The sequence below is a fragment of the Ochotona curzoniae genome, unplaced genomic scaffold (genome assembly GCF_017591425.1).
Source record: "Ochotona curzoniae isolate NIBS_2020 unplaced genomic scaffold, NIBS_Ocur_1.0 contig_3432, whole genome shotgun sequence".
Lineage (NCBI taxonomy): Eukaryota > Metazoa > Chordata > Mammalia > Lagomorpha > Ochotonidae > Ochotona > Ochotona curzoniae.
Genome location: NW_024465859.1, coordinates 664,652 through 677,272, shown reverse-complemented (window position 1 = coordinate 677,272; position 12,621 = coordinate 664,652). Strand labels below are relative to the sequence as shown.

Genomic DNA, 12,621 nt, shown 5'->3' with positions numbered 1-12,621 from the left:
GGTTCCAGGTTTTTCAACCCCATCTGGAATGTGTCAGTGGTGCTGTGTTCTTCCCAGGATATCACAGCAAAACGAACACATCTGTCTGTCCCTCATCAGTGATGTGATTTGGATCACCTGATCATGAAGCAACCTGGCCACCCCTATGGTGGTTGCTGCATCCCTTTTAACTGGAAAGCAATGGCGGAAAGAGAGGCAAGCATTCCAGCTTTACTTCTGCTTCCTCTAGATTTTGCACTTTATGATTCCTTCTTTAATTCCTATCATGATGAATGGTTGAAGTTCCCTATATGTTCATCGTGTTCTTGTGTTCTTCGAGCCCTGTCTCGCCTATTAAAGCATCTGTATATTGTTTATCTATTTCTTGTCAGTATGAGTTATGGGTTTTCATCTCTTCGATGGTTATGATCCAGGGTCACCCTCAATCTATGCTGATGCTCTCATTGTTCTAGATTAGATCACTCCTTAGAGCCGTAGAGGGCAGAACCTGTAGGAAGACAGTACAGGAGGCAGAGGGAGAGGGAAATGATTTTGATTCAGTGAAAGAGCAGCTGTTATGGCTTGAATGTTTGTATCTTCCCCAAACTCATAATGGAAGAATTCCCATGTGATGGTGTATGGAGGCAGGGCCTACGGGAGGTGGCTGAGAAGCCTTTGTTAATGAGATTGCAGCAGATGATATAGCCCAAGGCTTGACCCCTACTACCCACTGGGTAGACACAAAAGCAGCTTCTAACTCTTGGCTTTGTGCTGGAAACCCCCGGCCATTGTGCCTATCTGAAGAGTGAACCAGCTGATGCAAGATCTCTCTTGGTCTTTCTCCTCTAACTTTTTCAAATAAACAAATAAAACTTCAAAATCAGGAAAAGAATGCAGCCATCTAAGATTCAAAAAACAGCCCCTCACTAGACAGTGAATCTCTTGGCACTTTGACCTTGGACTTCTCAGCCTCTTGTACTAAAAGAAATAAACATCTGTTAATTCACTATAGCAGCCTAACAGATGAAGACAAAGCTATTACAGAATTCCAACTCTCCATTATTAGAATGAAGTCCTGCAAGCTGCCCACAAAGGAAGTAATTAATATAAGGCTGCTGACTATATTTGATGGAAGCAGTTCATGCACCAACTTGGGGCTTTTAAAGCTTCTTTCTAATCCCAAAGATTGTGGGTTGTAGCACCATATAATGCACACTTAAAAGGAAAGCATATTGAGCACCAAAAGCTGAGAGCACAGGTCAGCTCTTGGGTACAATAAAGTGGAATTTTCATCCAGAGTACTCTATTTTCCCAGCATCAGTGTCTGCCAGACACCCTGATACACGTCATGAACCTGGGAAGGAAAAGAACTTACTAGACTCAGGTCTAGAGAAGACCAGGTTTAAGATGAAGCCAATAGAACGATGGCAGAAGGTCCCTCTAAATCTGCCTGGGGCAGTTAGGAAGATATGAGAGGAATCCATTAGCATCTTCCTTTAGAAGGACCAATTATTACCACTAGAATTACACCCAGCACAAGATGGACAGAGCCTGGGGCCTGTGCCATGGCACAGTAAGCTAAGCCTCCAACTGCAGTGCTGGCATCGTATATGGGCACCAGTTTGTGTCCCAGCTGCTCCATTTTGGATCCAGTTCCCTGCTAATGGCAGAGATTGGCTGAAGTCCTTGGCCCTTGCACCCCTGATACAGACCTGGAAAAAGCTCCTAGTTCCTGGCTTCAGATCAGCTCAAGCCATTACAACCATCTGGAGAGCAAGCCAGCAGATGGAGGATCTCTCTCTCTTTCTTTCTTTCCTTCTCTCTGTGTAACTCTGCTTTTCACATAAAAATTAAGTAATTTTTAAAAAGATGGATGGGGAGTAATTCTGCGAAATTATATGTAGACACATAGGCAGCTAAAAATAGATATGTACAATTTAATGAGAATTTTGTACCACTACAGTTTTAATAATTTTATGATTATTTTAAAGCTTACTTTGTGAGTAAAGTTGAACATCTTTTCAACTGATTATTGTTTATACAGACCTGACCTGTTTTCCTGCTGGATTATATTTAATTTTTACTCGTCAGATTCTTTAATACAGCCATTAAACCTTTTAGTATAATGTAAACTAAAAATGTTATCTCAAATAAAAAATACACAGAAACAGATAAATGTGAATACATGCACATATGAGTGCGTACATTAAATACATACATATATATATACACACATACATATACATATGACAAGCTTGTGCCCCTGGAGTTCCCCTTCATGGGCCCTTCTTCTCATGGTCTATATATGTGGAAGGCATGGTTCTCAGAAGCAGACAGTAGGACAATTATTCACTAGTTCAGCGCCCTGGTCAGAGAATGATGCCCACCCTCTCACAGAGGAGTGTGTTCACTAGTAACTTGGAGGTTAGTGGCTCTGATCTGGCTGGTCAATTGGCCAGGAAGGATTGTTGGTCTCTGTTTCACGCACAGAGCAGAGGCTGAGTCCTTGTATGCCAAAGGCAGGGGTCATGTCCTGACATGTGGCCTTACCTGCGGGGTGCTGGTCAGAGGGACTGTCTCCCAGGAGGCTGAGGGAAAGCAACGTGGTGGCCTAAGGGGCATTTACATTCCTGGAGCTAACTTGAGCCTGTCTGGGCACCGCAGACACCGATTCAGGAAAGCATCCTGAGCAAGCCATGAATGTGCTGGCTGACACTTGCATAGCACTGTGCTTAGGAAACTCACAACACACATGCTACGAGGCCTCTCCTGAGCTCACGCCAGACAAAACTAATGCACCATGGCATACTTTGACACTCACAATAAGATCCCATAATCTTGCAGTACAAGGTCTCACCAGGCAGTTGCTATCAAGTAGGAGCACATTGTAAACTACTAACAAATTTCATGATCAACTAATTGCCATAAAGTTAAGCAAAAACAAGCATCACTGTTGCATTTTAAAGATGGGAAAACAGAGGCAGCAGAAGTGAAGTGATTCTCAAGTCCCACAATAGGGAGGAACAGAGCTGGAATGAGAGCAAGTTCTCTCACTGTGATGGATTCTCCGCTTTCTCTCTTGCTGTCTGTGCTAAAATCTAGCAAGTTTCCCACAAGAAGCACTCTGTGCAGCCCAAGGAATTGTCAAAGTAGGTCACAGGCCCAATGTGACCCTGGGTCTCAAAACCCACATGCACGTTGCTGCTTCCAAAGAAATTCTGCCAAGAAAATGTTAACTCTTCTTCCAAGGTTTGGAATCTTACAAATTCATTTTGTCATTCTGACCAAAGAGCACACTGCTGGCACATAGCTGGTGCTCAACAAATGGTCATGAAACTCATGGGAAGACAAAGCTACACTAGGCAGCTACTCTGGACAGTGATATGAAATTGAGACAGAGCAAAGAAGACAAGTGTCAGATGCAGATTTCTCCAGGTCAGAAGTGCCACACAGAGTCATCTGTGACACTGGCCTCTAACCTCTGCATCTGTGAGATGGATGGACCATCACCCACTTCAAAAGGATATTTTAAAAATCAGTTGTGGACACTCTCCAGAGCTTCAGGGTTCAAGTGTCTGCTCGGGGCACCTTTATCTTATACTGGAGTGCGTAAGATCAAGGTTTGTCTCAGGTTCCAATCCAGCTTCCTGCTAATGGATCTAGGAAGGAGGTGATGGCTCTATTGCGTGGGTCCTTGCCACCCAGATGGAAGACACAAATCGAGTTCTGGGTGCCTGGCTTCAATTAGGCTCAGCCCTGGCTATTGTAGGCTTTGGGGAAAGAACTAGTTGATGGAAAAAATTGTTTTCTCTGTCTTTAAATACAATGAAAATAAATTAAAAATTTAATAGGTACAAGTGGTACCTATTAAATGATGATGTTATAGGAGGAATGAAGCTAAAGGAGGAAGGGTGTGGCAGACAGACTTGCAATGACTGCCATGATGCCCACATCCAGGCATTCATGCCCTGGGGTATGGGCAGGATCCACAACCTGTTCTAACCTCTAGACTATGACCAAAGTGAGAGGATCCTCCCCTGTACAAGGTTCCAGCTTGCTGGCAGACTTCCTCTAGGAACCTTCTTTTAAAGATGGGGGTGGCCATATTGAGACAAGCACATGGCAAGGACATGAAAGCAGCTTCTAGGAGCTGAGGGATGCGTCCAGCTGACAGCCAGAAAGATGCCAGCATCCACAATCCTGGACTTGCAAGGAATTGATTCCTCCAAGACCTGAGTGAGCATGAAAGCAAGCCTTTTCCCAGCCAAATTCCTAAATAAGAATCATTCCCTTAAGGGCATCTCGTGGGCAGAGGCTCTCAGCAAAGTCCAGTGAATACTCCTGATGCAAAATTGATGGGCAGATGGCCCCCAACATGTGCTTTTACTATTTTCTGATGGATTTATTAGCAACATTAAATGGTTTTTGTAAAAAAAATTTATTTGATTGCTTACTTGAAAGGCAAGGTGATAGAGGCAAACATGGGATATGTTGCATCCACTGGCTCATTCCTATATTGGCTGCAATAGCCAGGTCTGTGCCAAAGCCACAAACCAGAAACTCCATTCTATTCTTTCACATGAATGGCTGAGCTCCAACTACTTTGGCCATCATCTGCTGCCTTTCCAGGTTCAAGGAGCTACACTAGAAGCAGAGTAGCTAAGAGAAGAATCAGTATTGTAATACAGAAGGCATGGGTCGCAAATGGCAGCTTAACATGTTGCATCAAATTGTTGCCCCCCCCCAAAGCATTTTTGACTTAAAATAGAGCATCATGATGTAATCTTATCATATGCTGAAGAGGATGTATATATTGTTTTAGGCTGCTGTTTCTGAAAAATCTGTCCACAACCCCAGGAAGCAATACAAGGTAGGAAGGGAGAAGCAGAGAGAGGAGGAGGATGGACCCATAACAGCCAGAGGTCAGAAATCCATCTTGAGGAAGCTGTGGATCCACTTCAGGTGTGCTATCCATGCTGTAAGCAGAGCTGCAGCTGCATCGGCTGCTCTTGACAGTTTGTGGAGAAGACTGAGCCTCTCCACAGTTACAGACTCCCCGTGAGCCTGCCCACTTGGCCGGAGTCAGCTGCCAAGTCTGCCTGTGACAACAATCAGCCTAATGCTGTCTAATTGACCTCCATGCCTCCTCCTGCTCAGTCCATTCAGTCTGCTTTGAGCCAGGACCCCCCGGGGCTCTTGCCCTCAGGCCCCAGGCAAACCCAAAGCCAGCCTCCACCCACTGCCTTCTTGCAGTGACCCACCACATTCAGCACATGGCCAAGACATGCAAAACTCCAGGGTTCAAATTCCCTCCCCCTGCTATTTAAGACCAGAACCAACCAACCTTCTCCAGAAGTTTGTCCTTTGATTTCTCAGACCCAATTAAAGCTGGCAGGATTAAAACAGCTCCACAGTACTTTGTAAAATATGTTTTTGAAATATTTCCAGAGTAACACTTAGAACAGTACCATCAAGAGTGAGGAAGATAGTAGCAAGCCAAAAGGCAGAGCCTCTCCCCAAACCAGCAGCATTTTCCTTTTGGTTGGACACTCATTTCCCCTATGAGGGTGAAAAGGAGATTGCTGTGTGTGTTTTTTAAAAGGAAAGAGAAGCTGGGCCACACACAAGCTGAATCAAAAGGCAGAATCAAAATCTCAACATAGCAAAATGAACCCAGCCTTTCTCTTAGAGGTCTTAGTGGTCCACTCCCCTGTTTCCCTTATAACTCACCCACCCTCCAGCAAGAGCCCACTCTTACCTACAACCTGGATAATCTGGGCCAGGAGGACACCATCCGCCACATCTTGCTGGAGATCCTTGATGAGACGCTTGTGGCCGGATTTGGCCAGATAATGGTTGGCCCAGTCAGTGTAGATCTGCAAACAAGCAAACAGACAACTTCAGGATCCCATTTAGAGCCCATCTCAAAGTCGGAGGCAGCTGCTGCGGCTGGGGCAGCAGCCACTGTTGCACTGCTGAGCTTTGGGGCCAGCCGACACCATTAAAATTCAGAGTATTGTGCCAATCTTGTATTCAGCTCACCAGCGCCAAGCTTTTTGCTATTGAGAGATCTGCCGTCAAGGCCCAGGGAAAAGCTAAAGAAAGCTTCAAAACACGTAGAAGCCTGAATGGGACAGGGGACACGGAACTAAACAGTCTGCTCCAGACAGCTTTGAGAGGCCTGGGATCCAAATGCACACAGCAAAGCTCCCCCGCCCCTTCCCATCTTTTTCTCTTTATTGAGAAAACGTATGGAGAGCTTACCACCCAACAGGCATGTTTTAACGGGCCATTTCAGGGTATGCAGGCCTATTGAGTTAGCCCAGTTCTCAGGAGCCCTAGTCACTTGTACAGAAGCCAAGTATGAAAAAAACAGAGGCCCTGCAATTTACTCTTGTGCCAGTGGAGTTATTTACCAACCTCACCATCATCTCAAATTTAATTGGTTTAATTTAAAAGCCAGACATCATTTCCACTGTTGGGATAGTCTGTGACCAAGACTCAGCTATTCCAGCATCGCTCCATACAATGTGGGTATGTGTAGCACCCTGGATGGCCAAGGCTACATTCCCTCGAGGACTCTAATTCAGATTCTCCTTTTTTGTTACAGCTTCCAGAGCAAAGGAGTGTTTCCCTTCACTTAGGTAACAGTGAGCACAAGAGAACAATTTTCTCCCCCAACTGTCCCAACCCCTAGCAAATGAAACCAAGCAAAATACCCATGCATGCATTTGGAAGACTAAGCACCACACATGGATTTGTGAGCTTCCAGAGTGTTATGGGGGGCTGTTTATATGGGTATTTGGCCATCTGCAGCTCTCCAGGGAATCTGTATCCTCAACTGCTGGTGGCAAGAAGTTCACATGTGAATCCACACAATGACTCCACCGACAAGATGGAGGTTGGTTACTCTACCTCCACCAGCAGGCCGGCTCCCAGAGACTACACGATATGCAACTCCGCCACCCTTACCCACTGCTGAAGTCTATCTTCCACTGCAGATACATACAGGTACCCCTGTTCTAAGGTTCTATATTTCACACCTCAGCCCCAAGTATCTAATTCTTAAACTCCGTCCCCTGACCACCAAGTTGTCAAAACTAAATCACAAGGAAAGCAAAGTTACATTTAATTTTCTAGGTGCAGAAAATACAAAGAAAGTAGAATGTCATCCTGACAACTACTATGGCCAACCTGAAATGCAAATGATCAGCACATTTTTGAGAGAGACAAAGGAAAACAAGCATAATAAGCATTAAAAAAAAAAAAAAGCCCAAGCTGGGTTCAAGTGCAGTTCTATAAACCCCACAAGGGTAGGGGTTTGGATCTTGCTCGTTCAAAGACATACCCAAAGCACCTACAATACAAGGCATATTAGAATTTCTCAATCTAGATGACTGGATAATTGGCTAAGTGAGCTCAGGTGAGCTGCTGAATCTGAGGTGAAGTTTCCTGCAGTTAGGGCAGGCTATGTGGCACAGCACGTTTGGTCACTTGGTGCACTTAGAACACTGCATCCCATACTGGAGTACACAGTTCAAAACTAGGCTAACTGCCAAGCTACAGCAGCTAGGGGGCAGCAGGTGATGGACCAAGTACTTGGGCTCCAGCCACACAAGGGAGAACAGAAGGGAGTTTGTGGCTCCTGGCTTTGACCCAGTCCTGGCTACTGTAGGCACTTAGTACGTGAACCAGCAGATGAAAGATCTCCCTCATTCTCTTGTCCCCTTCTTTCTGTTACTTTACCTTTCAACTAAATCGTTTTTTAAAAAGAAAACAGCACTTAAAAAAGTCCCTCTATATGAGTGTACAATCCAGCAGAAATTCAGGTTGAACAAACTTGTTTGAGTAATGTGGAACCATGATGAGGCCATGCAGGTAACTGGAATACCAGAGAGAATTTCTTTATCTACAGTGGTCATAAACAGTTCTGGGGCTGGCATGATGGCTCCACATCCATGCAGTGGCATACCATGTGGGTGATGGTTTGCGCTCAAGTTGCTCTGCTTCCCATCCAACATCCTGTTTAGAGCCTAGTAAGGCAGTGGAGGATGGTCCAAGGCCTTGGGACCTTACACCCATATGGGAGACTCAGAAGAAGCTCCTGGCTCCTGCCTTCTGGCTTTGGATCGGTTCAGCTCTGGTTGTTGTGGTCATTTGGGAAATGAACCAGCAGATCTTTCTGTCTCTCCTTCTCTTTGTACATTCTGCCTTTCCAATAAAAATAAATAAATCTTTCTTTGAAAAAAGAGAAAGAAACAGAAATGGCTCTGCCCAAGATATGAACCTCTCTGTTCCAAAAAAGAAACTCCTCTCCATATTAATGCATGCACTCACCACTGCATAAGCCATATTTCCCAAGCTCAGCTTTATCTCCCTTCTCATCACTGGTCCCCTCTGCCTCTCACTGGATTGAAGACCAACTTCTTGCACCATGACTACAGACTTTGTCTACTCATCCCAGAATGGATCTACTCCTTGCAGTATAAGTACAAGTTAAGAATAGTCTTTGGAATCCAACCAAATCAGCCCTCGGCAGGTAAACTTTTATGACTGTTTTATCCTCAGTTTTATTCTCTATAAAATGGGGATTATGCCAAACAAATTATTAAGCAGGAGCTGACAAATTTCTGTTGATCACCTCTTTTGGTAAACAAATTCCACTGGGACACAGCCACATCTGTTTGCTTTCTATGGCTGCTTTCACACCACTAGAGCAAAGCTCAGCAAGTGTGACAGAGACCTCTGGCCCACAAAACCTCAACTATTTACAATCCAGCTCTTTACAGAAATAGTCTGTCAATGTGCAGACAAAATGAGAGGGGCTAACATTGTGGTGCCACAGGTTAAGCTGTCACTTGCGGCAGAATTCCTAACTACTACAGGCTTCTAACCTAGCTCCCTACCAATTGTCTGGGAAGGCAGGTGAGTATGGCTCAAGTGCTTGGGCCTCTGCCTCTCAGGAGGCAAGAACAGAGTTACAGGTTTCTGACCAAGCCCTGACTGATATGGATATTTGTGGAGTGAATAAGCTGATGGAAAATTTCTCTTTCTCTCTCTGCCTCTCTTTCTCCTTCTATCTGATTCTCTGGTTTTCAAATAAGTAAATCCTTTGAAAAAAAAAAAGACTAAATAATATGCCTGCACTTTCCAAGTGCTCAGTTGTAATGACAACCTGCCCCAGGAAAACCGGTCACACCACTCTCTTCCTTGTCTCTGAACTCACACTACTTCCTTGACCTGAGTGCCCCCACCTGGGGCTGCCCTGCCTGGCTCAGATCCAGTACCTGTCCTTCCATGTAGTCTCTCTCAATTTCCTGATCAGAACCATAGCGAAATGCAGAGGCAGGAGTGAAATCGCTTGATGTACCCCCTTCTTGATGCCACTGCCAGGTTTTGGCAGTGAATATGCTGTACTCACCTGGCAGTGCCTTGGAGGCAAGTGGGCCCATAGTCGAAGGTTGGCAAGTGATTGCTGGGGTAAGCTGAAGAGAGAGCAAGCAGGGGAGGATCTAGGGGAACTTACTGCCCTTGAAACTAACATAATGGATGCTCTCAGTGGCTCCCTCAGACCAGAATCTCTTTATTGATTGAAGGGAGGAGGGGGCAGGGAAAATAAATCACTACATAGCTCAAGCTCATTAATCAGGACCCGTTAACAAGGATCATTAATTATCTGGGGCTTCCCACCCCTTCTCCCTCTCCCTAGCTCTCAGCTTTTTGAAGTAGATCACAAATAAATACCTAGATTTATCTACAGGAGCAGTTATCATGGGCCACATAAAACATGAATACAAATTCAAGTGCATGCAATGGAAATCCATTCTTATATACTCTTCATCAAAGACTCTATTGAGGTCACCAGTTGTGTGCAAATGGGGTAATGTGTTTGAAAGAGTTTAAGTGAGGGCTACAAGCACTCCACATTTCTTTGTCTAAGCCTTAGTGTTCACAGCTTTAGATCTCCAAATTTAAAAAGTCCCTTTTGATTCTTCCCAGGAGTTCACTAGTTTGTGGTCCTGGTACATCCCAAGAGGGTACCTGTGAACTTTCTGTAGAAACTGGAAAGACAAAGAATAAATCCCAACTCATGACATCACTCTGGGAGGAGGCTGAAGGAGCATCCATTTCTCCCTTGTGCAAGAAAAGGAGTGTGCTTCTGCAGGTGCCTTCCGTGCTGCAAGCCCCCCTGTAGGTCAGTGCCTCGTTCATTCCCTCCCACTACTTTCCAACAGGGCTTTGGTGCTCTGGAATTGCAGAGAGAGAGAGAAAGAGAGAAAGCTGCTGTCAGAGGCTTGAAAAGATAAAAGGGTGAAGGAAGGAAGGCAGAGACAGCTGAACAGTGAATGCATTTTCATTCACTTTATTACCCCTGACAGAATTTCAAGGAGCATGTCATTTGTTTGCTTAAAACTCCACATCATTCTATATCAAACAGGCTGAAAGCCAAAAGGGAAAATTTTGACAGATCAGTTGAAGTCAAGAGCCTGATTATTAGTTGTAATAACAAAAAATGGATAGCACCCGTGCTGTGTTAAACCAACGGGGATAATCATGCTCCTACTACAATCAGCCCTCCCTTGATGGGAAGCGGACGCACACTCTCAGAAAGGAACCCAAGAATTTTTCTGCATTTAAAGGGATGGAAGCAACCAAATTAAAAATGCAAGCTGATGCGTGAGGCAGGCTAAGAGATCCAAAAAAGCAGATGGGAGGCTTCAGAAGAGCAGCTCCAGGAAAGGGGCTGACTGCATCTTTTAGAAGGAAATACCAGTGTGGAGAGGAAAGATAATGTAAACCCAATAGTTAGCATCCAAGGCTTTTGCCACCGATTGATTGTAAAGAGAATGCTACTGTTTGTTCTCCCTCTGGACATGGGTCACAGCATCAAGATAGTGTCATGCCCACGACAGAGCTGCCTGTGGTTAAACAGTTTGCTTTCAATGCCTCTGAAGTACACAGTGATACTGCAACCACAGAGGAGAGAATGTTACTCCCGTCCTTGGATGCCACAAAGAATGTCACTGCTGCTGATTCAATGGCTCACAATTTTAAGGAAATTGAATTGCACTATTTGTTGCCAAGGTTAAAGCTGCAGCCCCAGCCTCCTGAAAGTAGTAGGGAACAGCACAAGTCTCCACAACCATGTAACTGCATCGAGTAGGGGCAGGAGACAGACATTAGCTGGTAAGTTATTCATACTTGGCCTCTCTCCATCACAATACATCCCCCTATTGTGCCTTGCCTTGGGATGAAACCACAACAGATACAACCCTATCTCCAGCTGTACACACTAGAGAGAACACAGAGCACAGAGAAGTCAATCATTTGCTCAAAGTCACATAGCACAATGTAGGCTGTGCCTCAACACTGGTTTTGCTCCTTAAAGTCTCAGAACAGCCAGTTCTGCTCAGTGTTCTCAGATCACCAGCTACTCAACCTGGAGGCCCACAACCTTCACTCCAGCGCCCCCCGCCTTGCCATATTCAGCATCACATTACATCTGTGATCTCCCAACCACCCCAGTTACCAAGACCACCAGTGGCTTTGCCTTTCCAGCTAGGTGACTCTGGACAAGCCATATCCCTTTGGATGCTGGGTCTCTCACCTCTGCAGCATGACATGTAGTTGTTGCGCGTGTGTGTGCGTACACACACACACACACACACACACACACACACACACAAAAGAGATGAGGCAAAGAAGTGGTTAATCCAGCAACTGGTGCATAGTCAGTATCCAACAGCTGTCACTAATATTCCAATTAATAAACTGTCAGCAACCTAGGATTTGGGGAAACAAGTCCTAGACCGCCAAGAGTGCATGCTTCTGAGAGCCACACAGTTTTAACTATTAAGCGGGAATTGGATGACAATAGTCCCTGATTATAATGAACACCATTTTGTTCTCCTTGATGGCCCATGGGCATCACTATAAACATGATGTCTGGGTACACACAAGAACAACCTTACGGCCTGCTGAGTTATTGAACTTTCTTAAAAAGACTCCAGAATCCTTAAAAATTGTATTTAAAGGGAGAGCAAGTACTGTTCAAGCAAGAACCTCTATAGGACTTTTCCCATAGAAAACACTCAAGCAGAAGGACTTCTGGTACCCACTGAGCTGTTCGAGGGGTGAGTGGGAACGGTTTTTTTGGTTCTCAGCTGGCCTCACGCCACATGAGACCCAAAGGTTTGTGGCTGCCAAAGAGTGCAGATGTGTGACTGGGTTCTACGCTCAGCACCTGAGCACAGCAAAGAATCGCACCCTCCAGCCCTCTCTTGACATTCCCTTCACACTAGGATTGATAGGACCCACGAGGAGGCAGACAGCAAGAGGAGTGGCCTGCACAAGGTTCCCCTCTTTTCAGCTGTGGTAGCTCATCTGCACACCCACCAAACATCCACCCCAGCGCCTCTAGCCCCACACAAGCCTTTGCCTGAGAGATACACCCAAATACAAAGAGCAACTGACCCTGGCAGAGCTAATCATTAATCTGCACTTCCATCTTTCTCCACATCCTGGCACAATCCTTACTCCTGCTTTACCTTAGAGAAGAGAATCAAGATAAGCTGCTCGGAGCTGTAGTGTGTCCTGGTGCCCTAGGCAAATGCCCCCTGAGCACCTACCTGTGTGAACTGC

General features: G+C 45.3%; 1 protein-coding gene across 3 annotated transcripts in view; it reads right to left on the bottom strand.

Annotated features, from left to right (window-relative positions):
- The window catches only part of NAV2 (neuron navigator 2), a 390,873-nt gene that overhangs the window by 265,868 nt on the left and 112,384 nt on the right, over positions 1-12,621 (bottom strand). For all 3 annotated transcript variants that reach the window (XM_040980004.1, XM_040980005.1, XM_040980003.1), the window contains exon 2: positions 5,738-5,855. In XM_040980004.1, the coding sequence (XP_040835938.1) occupies positions 5,738-5,855 (118 nt within the window). The remainder of the gene's footprint in view (positions 1-5,737; positions 5,856-12,621) is intronic.